Source organism: Rhinoraja longicauda, chromosome 1, assembly GCF_053455715.1.
Source record: "Rhinoraja longicauda isolate Sanriku21f chromosome 1, sRhiLon1.1, whole genome shotgun sequence".
In the NCBI taxonomy this organism is placed as follows: Eukaryota; Metazoa; Chordata; class Chondrichthyes; order Rajiformes; family Arhynchobatidae; genus Rhinoraja; species Rhinoraja longicauda.
Genome location: NC_135953.1, coordinates 18650314 through 18667642, shown reverse-complemented (window position 1 = coordinate 18667642; position 17329 = coordinate 18650314). Strand labels below are relative to the sequence as shown.

General features: G+C 42.2%; 1 protein-coding gene across 4 annotated transcripts in view; it reads right to left on the bottom strand.

The window, feature by feature from the left end:
• Window positions 1-1439: 1439 nt before the first annotated feature.
• The window catches only part of uvssa (UV-stimulated scaffold protein A), a 108896-nt gene continuing 93006 nt past the window's right edge, over window positions 1440-17329 (bottom strand). For all 4 annotated transcript variants that reach the window (XM_078413711.1, XM_078413763.1, XM_078413839.1 and 1 more), the window contains one exon: window positions 1440-5249. In XM_078413711.1, coding sequence (XP_078269837.1) covers window positions 5156-5249 — 94 coding nt within the window. In that variant the 3' untranslated portion in view covers window positions 1440-5155. The remainder of the gene's footprint in view (window positions 5250-17329) is intronic.

Here is a 17329-nt window from a genome sequence, read left to right as displayed (position 1 = left end):
GAATGCCAACACCTACAACCAATAAAACATTCTGATTTGGAATGCTCCATCATTATCATTGAGTCTAATTCTTGAAATTCCCCCCTGTCCCCACTTCCCAGCCCATCATGATTGTTAGATTAGCTGAGAGAAAAACAGAAGAGGTTTACTAGGATGCTTTTTTAGTTCAGTTTATTACTATCACCTTCAGGGTATTGAGTATAGAAAGTGGGACAAGATGTTTGTGAGACCAAATTTGTGAGACTGTGTTCACTTTTGGTCACTTGCAAAAGGATGGATGTCATTTAGCTGAAAAGAGTACAGGGATTTACGAGGATATTGATTTTTTATTTAATTTATTTATTTTAGAGATACAGCGCAGAAACAGGCCCTTCGGCCCACCGGGTCTGCGCCGCCCAGCAATTCCCACACATTAACACTATCCTACACCCACTAGGGACAATTTTTACATTTGCCCAGCCAATTAACCTACAAACCTGTACGTCTTTTGGAGTGTGGGAGGAAACCGAAGATCTCCGAGAAAACCCACGCAGGTCACGGGGAGAACGTACAGCACCCGTAGTCAGGATCGAACCTGAGTCTCCGGCACTGCATTCGCTGTAATACAGCAACTCTACCGCTGCGCCACTGTGCCACCGTGTCTTGCTAGGACAAGAGACACTGAGCGAAAGGAAGGGTTTGGGCATGCTGGAATTTTATTCCCAGTGGTGCTGGAGGCTGAGGGGTTACCTTCGAGTATAAAATCATGAGGGAAATAGACGGGGTGAATTTTATTCCCTTACCTGGAGTCTTTTACCAGGGTAGGAGAATGAAAAGCCAGAGGACACAGGTTTAAGGTGAGAGGTACAAAATTTAATAGGAACCTGAGGGGCAACTTTTCCACTCAGAGGGTAGTGGGTATTTGGAACGAGTTATCAGAGGAAGTAGTTGAGGCAGACACTATAACATTTAAAAAAAACACTTGGGCAGGTGCATGGATAGGAAGGGTCTAGAGGGATATAGGCCAAACAACGACAAATGGGACTAGCTTAGAGGGGGTAACTTGGTTGGAATGGACAAAGTGGGCTGAGGGGCATGTTTCAAAGCTGTATGATCTAAGTGTGCAACTTATTACTATTTAAATGATCATTCATTTTCAAAAGAATCTTATCTTAAAATCTGAGCAGTGGTTAAGGTGACACAAAGAGCCGAGGTTCAGGATCATGTGGAGGAGAAAACACTAGTTGTGATGTCAGGGTCAATGTAGGGGTGAGAAGTTTAGCATCTGGACCGGGTCTTACATTTCACATTTGACAGAAGGATCAAATGTTTATTCCACTTTACCCTATGTTATCCACTTTGATCTTGTTACATGCATAAGAATGAGTTCTAGATGCTAATCCTTCAGAACAAATGTGTTAAGCATGGTGATTAAAATCAGGTCTAGTCTACGAGGAAAGCATTTTATTCAGTCAATAAGTCAACAAAAACATTCACTTCGCCCCAGTTGCTATATTCTCTTAAATTACATTTAGCAGCAGGTGCAGATAAAATGTACAAGATATTCATACATACCATTTAAATAATCAGTAATAAATGCTCATCTTATTGACACTAAAAAGTTGGATTATTAAAAAATGTGTTAATCATGAGCTAGCATGTACAAATCAGTAAAAATATTAGTTAGGAATATTAATCATTAATCTAATTACTTGAGTTCATTTTCCAAACATTATTCTGATCATATTATTTCAATTATTGTGACATTGGAGAGTATGAGAAATAAATATATGCAAATTATTGATGTTCTCTTTAGAAACATAATACAATATAAATCAGGGCTTTGATGCAAATAACCTAAAACTGGTGCCATTTATGGGGGGAGAAAAAGCTGGTTCATTACTTGCAGTTTACCAACTAAGTCAGGACTGTGACTGCTAATCTTTCTAATATGAATACATCTCAATAGAATTCCCACCTCTTGGTTTAGGTTGGCATTTAATGTCAAGGAGAGGTTCAGCACTTCTTAGAAAATAAATGTCAAGAAAGATTACAGCATAGTGTGGCAATTTGATTCATCAAATTTCCGGTGCTGCTGTTTATTTCTAGGTCACACCCCCACTCATCAAATCTCAAACACCTTCATTACTACTCTTGGAATAAAAAACGACACATCTTGCGACAATTCGTCCGAATAGAATAGTTCTGACCACCTGCTGGAAATTGTTCTTTCTTCAGTTCTTCATGAATAACTTAAATTTATGCCCTCACAACTCTTTTTCTTTCCTCAGGATCCCTTTCAGGTCAACCCCAAATGCCTGCAAGTCTAATAAAGTAAAGCCATCATTTTGCAAGACCCATTTAATTACCACGAGACTTCTCCCTCCCTCATGACATTTTAATGAATCTGTCATTAACACTTTTCCTGTTGTTTTGATATTTTATATGAATTCTTACATACAACATGCAAACTGTTCTTTGCACTTATGAAGACTTGTAAAGCTTTGAATCATATTTTGCTTTGAAAGACTTCAAAATCTTTTTATAACCAGTTTGGTTTATCCGCTTTCAACAATTTTTTGGTAAGATCCCTTCAATTTGTATAATTTAATTTGCATAATTATAGCCTGTTGCATTGTTAAATTTAACTGGACCTACCATCACTTTGCCCATCCTGCAATGTTTTCTTGCTGTCGCCAGCATTATCAATGCCTTCTCTTTCAGTAATTTTGTACTGGCTGTGGAGCACATATTTAGATAAAGTACATTCCATGCAGTGGGAAAAACTTAAAATTGGGAGCACTGAAGTGGCAAAGTAACTCAACTATTCTTTTAATTCCAAACTCCACATTATGTAAACATGATATAAGGCATCCAAAAATACTCCTTATGAATGAAGCATCATTCACAGCTTTTTTGTTCAGTAAGGTCCATATTTGCTTGCATATTCTGAGTTTTGGTGGCAAGGTTCCACTTGATCTCCATATCTTTGTAATCCATTTTTTTTTGTGTGGCATCAATCAAAAACTCACAATCTATTAAAAACTATACTGATTGTTCTTATTTTTTGTCCATTCCGCCTTTTATTGCAAACATTTTATCCTGCCAGTTAAATGCAACCAATTTAGGAATGTGGTCATTTTATTTTATAAACGATGTTTTAATCGGTACCCTTTCGGCAGCCTTCTATGGTTATGCAACATCCTGATCTCCTCATGTAATAATAATAATAATAAATTTTATTTGTCATATGCAGGGTCAACGGTAAATCAAATGTATTTGACAAGACAACGGGACACCTCAGCAGTAATATTCCAAGAATAAATAAGATAAAATATGACATTAGTAAGGTAAAAAGACAATATTAAAAATAGTTTAAAAGACAATATTTAAAATAATCAACATATATGATTTGAAATGTGTTTATAAGTTCAGAAGCCTGATGGTCTGATGGTAGAAACTGTTCTTAAGTCTGGTGGTACGTGCAGCCATACTCCTGTATCATCTGCCTGATGGTAACAAGAACAGCCTGCGTGCTGGGTGGCTGTGGTCCTTGATGATGCAGCGTGCCTTCCGCAGGCACCGCCGGTAGAAAATGTCCTGAATGGCCAGGAGACAGTTGCCAGTGATGTGCTGTGCCATCTTCACCACTCTCTGTAGTGATTTGTGGCTGTGGGCCGAACAGTTCCTGTACCAGACTGTAATGCAGTAGGAAGGAACTGCAGATGTTGGTTGAAACCGAAGATGGACAGTTCAGTTCATTGTCACGTGTATCGAGGTACAGTGAAAAGCTTTTGTTGTGTGCTATCCAGTCGGCGGAGACAATACGTGATTACGTTTAGTGTAAGGTTAAGCCATTACAGTTCGATTAAGGATCGTCTGAGGGTCACCAATGAGGTATATAGTAGTTCAGGACTGCTCCCTGTTTGTGGTAGGATGATTCAGTTGCTTGATAACAGCTGGGAAGAAACTGAAGGGCCTCAACCCGCAAAGTCACCAGATGCTGTCTGACTCGCTAAGTTACTCCACCTTTTTGTGTCTATCCTAATCTCCTCTCCAGTCTTCTGTCATTCAATACTGGTATTATATTTGTAGTATCTGTTTGTTACATGTTATAATACCCATCCGCCTTGAGTCTTCTGGCAATACGTCTTATTTGAATCTGGGTATTTGGCACTTTGATGCAATTCAGCTCCACTTCCTTTCACCCTTCAGCCCCTCCATTATCATCTCCTCCATTATCATCTCCTCCTTCCCTCTCCCCACCTCCAACCTATGATTTGCCAAACCCTGTTTCCAACTCTCTGCAACAGCACTTCACATTTGGTCCCCACTACAAGCTACCTGTTCTAATCTAATTAAAATCAGGAAAACATTCAGATCATTTTGCATCTGTTGAGCGGGAAATGATGACTTTCAGCCTGAATAGAGCATGTGACAGTATTGAAATACAAAGAAAAGCAAAACAGGTCATAGTAAAGTTTAAATTGATTTAAATTGCTGGGAAGATTTAATAATCAGTTCACTTTCTTCTGTAAACTGCTCAATAATACTACATGGATAGAGTCCCCATAGTTCTGTGCATCACATCATCATATCATATCATATCATATATATACAGCCGGAAACAGGCCTTTTCGGCCCTCCAAGTCCGTGCCGCCCAGCGATCCCCGTACATTAACACTATCCTACACCCACTAGGGACAATTTTCTTTACATATACCCAGCCAATTAACCTACATACCTGTACGTCTTTGGAGTGTGGGAGGAAACCGAAGATCTCGGAGAAAACCCACGCAGGTCACAGGGAGAACGTACAAACTCCTTACAGTGAGTGCAGCACCCGTAGTCAGGATCGAACCTGAGTCTCCGGCGCTGCATTCGCTGTAAAGCAGCAACTCTACCGCTGCGCTACCGTGCCGACAATTACCATCCATTACCATACAATTACCGTAACATACATGAAACATTTATATTTTGTACAAATTTAGCACCTGGTGTAAAAAAATCCACAATTAAATACTTTACAATAAATTATGTACACTGATCAATTTTTATTCCTGAAATCTATAGAAAACAGCAGTGAGAGTAGTTTAAAAATTCTGTTGCAAAAGACTTGAAGGCTGAGACGTAGTATGGTCAGAACACAGTGACCTTTCTCCAACCTTTGCTCGCCTTAATGCAATGCATAGTTGAACTGATTCGCAAACTTTTCATGTTTTCTTTTGTCGATAAAGGCCATTGCTTCAGAGACTCGTTTGATTGCAGCTCTGCAAAGAGAAACAAATAAAATTTGATATTGTTCACATTTAGAGTTTGCTCCTGTGACATTACTTAATTTGATCAGCACACATTATAGAACGTTAAAACAGCTTTAGCCCACATCTTAACTGCTGCAAAAATGACAGCATCAAGACCACCTGCTTGCAATGGATAAACTAAATCATTTAGGTCACACAGCCTCTGTGGAGAGGTGAACTTAGTTCATGTTTCAGATAAATAAACGTTGGCCAGAATTGCCGGTCGAGATGCCACCCGAACTGCTGAGTATTTCCAGAGTTTGTTTGTATTTCAGATTTCTCACACTTGTAATATTTTGCTTTTGTATCAAATTAAATGGCTATTAGATGCTTCCTTAATGTGGGTTACGCCTTCAAATTTTTAAAGGAATGCAGATATATGATGTCCTTCAGTTTAATAAATTTTTTGGAAACAACTGTATTGGTTAAGTGTGGTAACGTGAAATGAGTTCTGTTAGAAGATATATCTGCAGTCGTATTCAGGCCCATCGAAGAGATAATGAATACTATCAATGTATTTCAAACAACTGGGGAGTACCAATTAGGGAAGATGGCATAGAAATTGAAGAAGCATATTTAAATTTGACACATCATTGATTCAAAGATGACAACAAAATAATTTACAAAACACTCATTCCAGGAGACATTGTGGAGTGGGATAGTGACAGTAAAATTTAACCTCGACAGAAGCAAAACATTGGCTGCTTTGGATCAGCCATCTATGGTTCAATGGACAATAGGTGCAGGAGTAGGCTAGTTGGCCCTTTGAGACAGCACCACGATTCAATGTGATCATGGCTGATCATTCTCAATCAGTACCCCATTCCTGCCTTCTCCCCATACCCCCTGACTTCGTTATCCTTAAGAGCTTTATCTAGCTCTCTCTTGAATGCATTCAGAGAATTGGCCTCCACTGCCTTCTGAGGCAGTAAATTCCAGATTTACAACTCTCTGGCTGAAAAAGTTTTTCTTCATCTCCGTTCTAAATGGCCTACCCCTTATTCTTAAACTGTGGCCCCTGGTTTTGGACTACCCCAACATTGGGAATATGTTTCCTGTCTCTAACGTGTCCAACCCCTTAATAATCTTATATGTTCCGATAAGATCCCCTCTCATCCTTCTAAATTCCAGTGTATACAAGCCTAGCTGCTCCAGTCTTTCAACATATGACATTCCCGCCATTCTGGGAATTAACCTAGTAAACCTACGCTGCACGCCCTTTTTGCCTTTCCATTGACTTCCATGTACAAAGTCCAACTGGAACGTATAATGAATTGCTGATGTATGGTGAAAATTAGGTTCTGTATTTGTTGTACCGAAATACAGTGAAAAGCTTTTTTGTTATGTGTTATCCAGTCGACAAAAAGATTCTACACGATTACAATCAAGCCATCCACAGTGTACAGACAAAGATTACAACATTTAGTGCGAGATATAGTCTGATTAAACATAGTGCAAAGGTCTCAAATGAGGTAGATGGGAGGAGCACTCTAGTTGCTGAGAGGACAGTTCAGTTGCCTGATAGCAGCTGGGAAGAAACTGTCCTGAATCTGGAGGTGTGCATTTTCAAACTTCTGTACCTCTTGCCTAATGGGAGAAGATAGAAGAGGGAGTGATCAGGGTGAGACTGGTCATCACGTTTGAGATGCCAAAGATTAAAAACAAAATAAACAAATTTTAAAGCAATGCAAACAGCCTGGAGATTTCAGCATCTCTCTATAAAGTGGTTTATACTCTCTTTTAATGCGCAGATTTTTTTTTTACCATGGAATGTCTTAGCAAATGGAGGCGACACTCAATTAGGTTGTAACATAGAATAGTTAACCTGCTCAATAATGATAAGCAAACTGACACAATCAAATGTACAAATCTTCTGAACATTCCACTGATCAAAATCTTCTGAATATTCCACTTTTGGAATCCAAATTGATTACAATTTATCATTTATATCTCTATGTATGATCCAAATTAAATCACAAGATGACGACAGTTTGGCTTAACTCACTGTCAAGCAAAGCAGGAAAAAAAAGTTAATTAATTATATATTAATACATTACTATACCTAGGGTGATCAGATAACTTGACTGATTTTGCACCTCACGGAAATTATTGAACACAAATCCAAAGGTGAAATTCTGCAATGTTCAAAATTATTCAAACGTACAAACTTGTGAGCAACTGTACTCACAATCGAACCCAGGTCTCTGCCGCTGTAAGGCAGCAATGCTACCGCTGTGCCACCGTGCTGCCCAAAGACTGAAGAGCCCCCAACTGGAATGTCACTTATCCATTTTCTCGAGAGATGCTGCTTGACCCACTGAGTTACTCCAGCCTTTAGTATCTATCTTTTGTGTGTGAACATTATGCACATGACTTTTGTTTTATAGTCACAATCCACAAACCTAATCAAATAATCTCATACTGCTGCTTATAATTTTATTTCCAACCCCATATCATAGAATCATAGTCATACAGCACGGAAACAGACCGTTCGGCCCAACATGCCCATGCCCCACTATATTGGACCCACCTGCCCGCGTTTGGCCCATATCCCTCTAAACCTTTCATGTCCATGCAAATGATTGGTGTCTTTTCCCAATATTGTTCTGTCTCCTTCCATGAATGGAATCAATGTTTTTTAGATGGTCCTGTCTTTCTTCATACATCTCCCTTCCCTAAATCTTCTCATTTTATGCCCATATACCGAAAATTGGCGAATCCATCATTCCCATTCATCTGTCAATAAACTGTAGTCCCAATAGCATCAATTCAGAGTCCTTCTCATATTGTGAAGAATGAATACCATCAATGAACTTTTATATCTATAGGATCTGGGTATTGCTGGCAAGGCCTGTATTTCTTGGATCCTCAATTACCCTTGAGGAGTTGTTTTCTTGAATGACTGCAGCCCTTCTGCAGTAGGTAGCCCCGCAAAGATATGGTAAGGAAATTCCAGAGTTTGAATCCAGCAACAATGAAGCAATGGTATTATATTTCCAAATCAGAATGAAACTTGGAGGGGAACTGCACTGGGTTTTTTTCTTACGCCTGCTGCCCTTGTCCTCCACAATGATAGAGGCTGTGAATTTAGGAGATGGCATCAACAACTCCTCCTTGCTGACCATCAACAGCGGGCCACCTCAGGGCTGCATGCTCAGTTTAGAGATACAGTGCGGAAATAGGCCTTTCGCCCACCGAGTCCGCACCGACCAGCAATTGCCACACATTAACACAATCCTACACACTAGGGACAATTTACATTTATATCAAGCCAATAAACCTACAAACCTGTACGTCTTTGGGGTGTGGGAGGAAACTGAAGATCTCGGAGAAAACCCACACAGGTCAAGGGGAGAAGGCACAAACTCCGTACAGACAGCACCTTAGGGGATTGAACAGGCTAGATGCAGGGGGAAAATCCCCATGTTTGGGGAGTCCAGAACCAGGGGTCGCAGTTTAAGAATAAGGGGTAGGCCATTTAACACTGAGATGAGGAAAAACCTTTTCACCTAGAGTTGTGAATCTGTGGAATTCTCTGCCACAGAAGGCAATGGAGGCCAATTCACTGGATGTATTCAAGAGAGAGTTAGAGATAGCTCTTGGGACTCAATAAATCAAGGGATATGGGGAGAAAGCAGGAACGGGGTACTGATTTTGGATGATCAGCCATGATCATATTGAATTCTGTGCTGGCTCAAAGGGGCCAATGGCCTATTCCTGCACATATTTTCTATGTTTCTATGTTTCACCCGTGGTCGGGATCAAACCTGGGTTTCTGGCGCTGCAAGACTGCAACTCCACCGCTGCGCCACCGTGCCACCTGTCCCATGCACTACTTTCTTTATAACTGTGTAGGCAGCACAGTTCCAACACCATTTTTAAATTTGCTGATGATACTAACAGGTAACAATGCGTCAGAGTACAGGTGGGAGATCAATAATCTGGTTGAATGATGCCAGAAAAATAATCGTGTTCTCTTTGTTACCAAAACCAAGGAGTTGATTGTTGACTTCAGGAAGGAAAAGCCGAAGAACCCATCTTCATAGGCAGGATGGCAGTGCAGAGAGTCAACAGCATCAAGTTCCTGTGCGGGTCCATCTCTGATTCTGTCCCGAGCCCAAAACATTGATGGAATCAAAAAGAATGCTCATTAACCTCTATTTCCTCAGACGTTTGAGAGGATTCGGCCTGTTGCCAAACACTCTACAGATCCTCTACAGAATTTTGGTGGAGAGTACACTGACTGTATCACGGCCTGTTTCAGTAACTCGGAGGCCCAAGAATGACGGAGGCTGCAGAAAGTGGTAGACATTGCCTGGTCCATCACAGGTATTGATCTTCCCACCATCGAAGGGGGGTACAGGAAGCACAGCCTCACAAAGGCAGTTAATTCATAAGTTCTAGGAGCAGAATTAGGCCATTCGGCCCATCAAGTCTACTGCAACATTCAATCATGGCTGATCTATCTTTCCCTCTCATCCCCATTCTCCTGCATTCTTCCCATAACCCCTGACACCCTTACTAATCATTACTAATCATGATCCACGGGGTGGCGCCAGAAATGGCTGCCTTGCCAACAGTCTGTCTGTCCCTTTCTTCATTGTTTTTTTAGTATGTGTTAAACGTATCTTTTTAGTGTTCTTTAGCTTGTTTTATGTGGGGGTTGGGGGAGGGAGTTGGGGGAAACTTTTTCTAATCTCTTACCTCGACGGAGATGCGATTTTTTTCCGTATCGTATCTCCGTCCGCACTGCGGCCTGAATTCGAGGAGTTGGCGGCCTTTGCTGGAGACCGATTTCGAGAGCTCCACCGCGGGAGCCTGCGGACTTAACGTCACAGAGCCCGTGATCTCTTTGCTCGCAATCGACCTTTGAGCTCTACCACGGGTGCCTACGGACTTGAACATCGTGGACCATGTCGGTCTCTGGTTGGAGACCGACATCGGGAACTCCAAACCACAGGAGCTTCGACCGCCACGACGCAGAAGCTTCGACCGCTGGAGCTTCGATCGCCCCAACGGATGGTCCGACTGTCCCGACCGAGGGAGAAAAATGAAGGAAGAAGATTAGACTTTATTGCCTTCCATCACAGTGAGGAATGTGGGGAATCCTCTGTGGTGGATGTTTATGTTAACTTTTATGTAGTTGTGTGTCTTGTTGCTTTTTAGTATGGCTGTATTTGCATATCACTGTACCTTAATTGGTACACGTGACACTAAAAGAACTTTGAAAACTTTGAAAGTATCAAACGGAATATCAAAGACCCACAGTAAAATATTTTCCTTTTGATGAACATTGACTTCAATTTCAACAGAGCCCCTTCATGCCATACTCTGCCAAATGCCGAGGTTAAGGAAATGTACTCATGTGGCCTCTGGAATTCAGCTCTCTGCTTCATATTTTGACCAAAGCTGGGATAATGTGATAACATGTCAATGGAGGATGCGATCTCACTGGCTCTCCACTCCGCACTGGACCACTTGGACAATAAAAACATGTTGTTTATAGACTACAGCTCGGCATTCAACACCATCATCCCCTCCAAACTGGTTACCAAGCTCATGGAACTGGGTCTCTGCGCATCCCTCTGCAACTGGATCCTTGATTTCCTCATCCACAGTCTGTTCGAATTGGCAGAAATACTTCTTCCTCATTTACAATCAGTACGGGAGCACCTCAAAGCTGCGTGCTCAGCCCCCTGCTCTACTCACTCTATGCTCATGACTGTGTAGCCGGACACAGTACGGACTCCATCTTCAAGTTCGCCGCCGACACCACCGCTGTTGGACGAATTGCAGATGGTGATGAGTCAGAGTATAGAAGTGAGATCGACCGATTGACCAAATGGCACAACAACCAGGCTCTCAATATCAGTAAAACCAATGAACTGATTGTGGACTTTGGAAGAGGAAGGATGAGGGCCCACAATCCTGTTTATATCAACGGGACAATGGTGGAGACAGTAAAAAAAAAAAAAATCCTGGGCGTGTTTATTTCCGAAGATCTTTCCTGGACCCAACACACTGATGCAATTATAAAGAAAGCACATCAATGCCTCTACGTCTTGAGAAGATTACAGAGATTCGGTATGTCAGAGAGGATTCTCTTGAACTTCTACAGGTGTACAGTAGAGAGCATATTGACTGGCTGTATCACGACCTAGTTCGGCAACTTGCAAGCCCAGGAGCGGAAATAACTGCAAATAGTGTGAACATTGCCCAGTCTATCACCGGGCTCTGACCTCCCCACCATCGAAGGGATTTTTCGGAGTCGCTGCCTCAAAAAGCCAGCCAGCATAATCAGAGACCCACACCATCCTGGCCACACACTCACTTCACCACTGCCATTGGGAAGAAGGTACAAGGAGCCTGAAAACTGTAACGTCCAGGTTCAGGAACAGCCTCTTCCCTACAACCTTGTGATAATGTGACAACAGGTCAATGGACGATGCAATCTCACTGGCTCTCCACTCTACCCCCATAAAACACAACAACCTCAAATAAGCTCTGAACTACAACAGACTATTCTTATTATTACTATTGCACTACTATTGTTTGTTTTTGGAGTATGTATGTAAATATGCCAAACAGCCAAAACATTATGACCACCTGCCTAATATGCTGTTAGTCCTCCATTTGCCGCCAAAACAGCACCGACCTGCTGAGGCATGGACTCTACAAGACCCCTGAAGGTGTCCTGTGGTATCTGGCACCAAAAACATTAGCAGCAGCAGATCCTTCAAGTCCTGTAATTTGCAAAGTGGAGCTGCTGTGGATCGGACTTGTTGATCCAGCACATCCCACAGATGCTCAATCGGATTGAGACCTGGAGAATTTGGAGGCCAAGGCAACACCGTGAACACTTCATCATGTTCCTCAAACCATTCCCGAACAATGTGTGCAGCATTATCCTGCTGAAAGAGGCCACTGCCATCAGGGAATACCATTGCCATGAAGGGGTGAACCTGGTCTGCAACAATGTTTAGGTTGGTGACACGTGTCAAATTGACATCCAAATGAATGGCCGGACCCAGCAGAACATTGCCCAGAGCATCACACTCCCTTCACCGGCTTGTCGTCTTCCCACAGTCGGTTCGGACCAGACGGGATAGCCTTTGTTGCCCTCGCGCATCGATGAGCCTTGGGCGCCCAACACCCTTTCGCCGGTTTGTGGTTTGTCGCTCCTCGGACCACTGTCGGTAGGTACTCACCACTGCTGACTGGGAGCACCCCACAAGCCTTGCCCTTTCAGAGATGCTCTGACCCAGTCATCTGGCCATAACAATTTGAGCCTTGTCAAAGTCGCTCAGGTATTTACTCCTGCCCATTTCTCCTGCATCCAACACATCAACTTCAAGAACTGACTGTTCACTTGCTGCCTAATATATCCCACCCCTTGACAGGTTCATTGTAACAAGATAACCAGTGTTATTCACTTCACTTGCCAGCGGTCATAATGTTTTGGCTGATCGGTGTATATATATATATATATAAAACACACACACACACATATATTTATATATATATACATAATATACACATATATATATATATATATATATATATATAATATACATATATTATATAAACATAGCACAAAAAGTAAGGAAATTTGTGTTTGGTAGATTATTTCTTTGTTGTAACAATGCTTCTTGGCAATAAATCTTATACCGTTGGAAAGCCTGTTTATTTCCCTTTTAAATGGTGCCACATTTGTAAGGAACATGCATTTGTGGGATGAGCAGCAGAGCTGAGTATATGGGTTGCTCCCATGAAAAATTTGCCAAATCTTCTCTGCCAATGCCAAACAGCTTATTCTGCTGTTGCTATTGACTCTTGTTTTGACAATCAGGTGCCTGATAGAGTAACATCTTTTGGTGGAGGCAGTGTGATGGTGTGGGGCGGCATCTCCCTCACTGGAAAAACGAGGCTTGTCATCATTGGAGGCAATATCAATGCAGAGAGATATCGAGATGAGATTCTGCAACCAGTGGCAATCCCATATCTCCACAGTCTGGGATCAAACTCTATCCTCCAAGATGACAATGCTCGCCCCCACAGAGCAGGGTTTCTCAGAGACTACCTCCAGAATTTGGGAGTGGAGAGGATGGAATGGCCTGCCAGCAGCCCTGACCTCAACCCCATTGAACACTTGTGGGATCAGCTTGGGCGTGCTGTTCGTGCCAGAGTCACCAACACAACCACGTTGGCTGACTTGCGACAAATGCTGGTTGAAGAATGGGATGCCATCCCACAACAGTGTGTGACCAGGCTGGTGACCAGCATGAGGAGGAGGTGCCAGGCTGTTGTGGCTGTGTATGGTTCTTCCACACGCTACTGAGGCTCCTGTTTATTAAATGAATAAATTGTTAAATTGCCAATATGTCTTCTTTCTTCAGACTTCAATCGTCCAATCCACCAAACAACACCGAACAAGAGTCAATGGCAGAATAAGCTGTTTGGCATTGGCAGAGAAGATTTGGCAGATTTTTCATGGGCGCAACCCACATACTCAGCTCTGCTGCTCATCCCACAAATGCATGTTCCTTACAAATGTGGCACCATTTAAAAGGGAAATAAACAGGCTTTCCAACGGTATAAGATTTATTGCCAAGAAGCATTGACACAACAAAGAAATAATCTACCAAACACAAATTTCCTTACTTTTTGTGCTATGTTTATATACACACATATATATATATATATATATATATATATAAATACACACATATGTGTGTGTGTGTGTGTGTGTGTGTCTGTGTGTGTATATATATATATGTGTATGTGTACTTGTGAGTATGTGTATATATATACACACGGAACTTTTTTTTGTCTCGTTCATTTATCATATTGTTAACAGCACACTATGTTTACATATTCTGTTGTGCTGCAGCAAGTAAGAATTTCATTGTTCTATCTGGGACATATGACAATAAAACACTCTTGACTCTCTCTTGATAATGTTTAGAGCTTAGTATTCCTGGCAAAAACCCAAGCTGACCGTCAGCAAATAGGTGAGTAAGCTCCACTTGATGGCACCGTTGATGATACATCATTTTGCTGATGAGTGCGAGAAGACTTAAAGGGTGAGAATTAGCTCGATTGGATATGTCCTGCTTTTTGTGAACAAGACATACTTGGGCAACTTACCACATTGTCAGGTCAATGCCAGTATTGTAAATGTACTGGAACAACTTAGTTACAGGCACAGCATGTTCTGGAGCATAGATATTTTGCTAGTATTCAGTACTACAGCTGTGATGTTGTCAGCAATGGTTTAAATGATTAGCTTGCTCTGCCATTTCAGAAGAAATTCAAGACTCAACTACATGGATAGATTTGGAGTGACATGTTGTACAGATGGGCAAGAGCAGCAGATTTGCTCCCAATCATTAATCATTGTCCTGTTTCTTCCAGAATACACAAATTTAAATTCCAGAGCTACCATGCTAGGATTTGATCTTGCGTATCTATATTGTTATTCCAAGCCACTCGAAGTTTGTAGCACGAGAGGATTAGAATGTAAAAGATAGGATTTAATGCTGAAGCTTTATAAGGCACTGATCGGGCCACACTTAGAATAATGTGAGCAGTTTTGGGCCCTATATCTGAAGAAGCAAATGCTGGCATTGGAGATGGTCTAAAGGAGGCTTACGAGAATAATCCCAGAGATATGTAAGATGTGTAGGAAGGAACTGCAGGTGCTGGTTTAACTCGAAGATAGACATAAAATGCTGGAGTAACTCAGCGGGACAGGCAGCATCGCTGGAGAGAAGGAATGGGTGAAGTTTCGGGTCGAGACCCTTCTTCAGACTGAAGTCAGAGGAGAGGGAGATAAGGAAATGCAGGGTGTGAAAATAGGATAAAGGGAATGGAGATCAAGGAAAATGTAGAATAGATCATTGTTAGCTGGGAGAAGATAACAACAAAGCAACAGAGATAAAATGTAGTCGGAGACAGTAAGATTGGTCGGAGAACTGGGAAGGGGGCAGGATGGAGAGAGAGGAAAAGCAAGGGTTACTTGAAGTTAGAGAAGCCAATGTTCATACCACTGGGGTATAAGCTGCCCAAGCGAAATACGAGGTGGCTGTTCCTCCAATTTGCGATGGACCTCACTCCAACAATGGAGGAGGCCCAGGACAGAAATGTCAGTGTGGGAATGGGTGGGGGAGTTAACCTGTTTAGCAACCGGGAGATTGAGGTAGGTTTAGGCGGACAGAGTGGAGGTGTTCAGCGAAACGATCACCGAGCCTGCGCTTGGTCTCGCTGATATATAGGAGTCCATACCTGGAACAGCAAATACAGTAGATGAGATTGGAGGAGGTGCAAGTGAACCTCTGCCTCACCTGAAAAGATTGTCAGGGTTCTTGGACCGAGTCGAGAGGGGAGGTAAAGGGATAGGTGTTGCATCTCCTGCGGTTGCAGGGGAAAGTACCTGGGGATGGGGTGGTATGGGTGGGAAGGGACGAGTTGACCAGGGAGTTGCAGAGGGAACGGTCTCCGCAGAAAGTGGAAGGGGTGGAGATGGGAAGATGTGGCTAGTTGTGGGATCCCGTTGAGCTGGGGGAAATGTCAGCAGGTTCTGTACTGCATGCGACGGCTGATGGGGTGGAAGGTAAGAATTAGGGGACTCTGCCCCTGTGCGACTGGGGAGAGGGGGAGCAAGAGCGGAGCTGTGTGATATCGAGGACTCCCTAGTGAGGGCCTCATCTATGATGGAAGAAGGGAAAGCCCGTTGCCTAATCTCCGATGTCCTGGTATGGAGCACCTCATTTTGGGCGCAGATGCAGCATAGACGGAGGAATTGAGAGAGGTGGATAGAGTCTTTACAGGAAGCAGGGTAGGAAGAAATGCAGCCTAGATGGCTGTGGGAGTCAGTGGGTTTATAATAGATGTCAGTCGATAGTCTGTTTTCTGTGATGGAGACGGTGAGATCAGTATACAAGGGTATACTTTAACAATGTAGATGGAGGAATTTCTTTAGCCAGAGCATAGTGAATCTGTGGATTTCATTGCCACAGACGGCAGTCGAGGGCGTCATTGTGTATTTCTAAAGCAGAGATTGATAGGCTCTTGATCAGCAAGTGTGTCAAAGGTTGCAGGGAGTAGGCAGGAGATTTGGGTTGCAAGGGGAAAAACAGATTAGCCGTGATTGAAGAGTAGATCAAGCTCGATGGGCCGAATAGCCTAATTCTGCTCCTATGTCTTTTGGTGTAAGTTACTAAAAGGTTAAAAAGCTGAAGCAGAATTTGAAAATCATCACTATCTGAGATATATGGAACAAGCTTTATTGATGAATAGACACCAGGCTTGTATAATAAACATTAATTGATGCTTGTTGTCTATTAAAATTAGGGTTTGTTTGTAATACTTGGTCAATTATCAGTGGCCAATCCAGAATTCTATCATATTATTATCACTGCCACCAAAGAGACATTTATATTAAGCTCCCTAATCAAATCTGGTTCATTACACAACACCAAAACCAACATTGCCTTTTCCCAAGTGGGCTCGATCATGAGCTGCTCTAAAAAGCCATCTTGTAGGCATTCTACAAACTTCCTTTTCCCGGTCTATGTGCATATTGAAATCCCCCATGACCACTGTAATATTGTCTTTCCTGCGTGCCTTGTCTATCTCCTGATGTAATTTGCACCTTACATCCTGGCTGCTATTCGGAGGCCAGAATATAATTTCCATTAGGGTCTTTTTACTCTTATAAATTTCATAACTCTACCACAAGGATTCTACATCTCTTGATCATATGTTGTTTCTTGCTAAGAATTGGATTTCATTCCTTACCAACACAGCCACTCCATCCCTTCTGTCCACTTGCCTGTCTTTTCAATAGGATTTATATCCCATACTAACTTACTGATAAAAAGTTAAAACTAAACCTTTCAATGGACTTGGAATCAATACCTCTTTCTGTTCTGATGGGGTAGAGCTCAGAAGAGCATTTCGATTTTACCGCATGGGGTCTTGCCCTGAAACGTCACCTATCCATGTTCTATGGAGACGATGCCTGCTGAATTACTCCAGCACTTTGTATC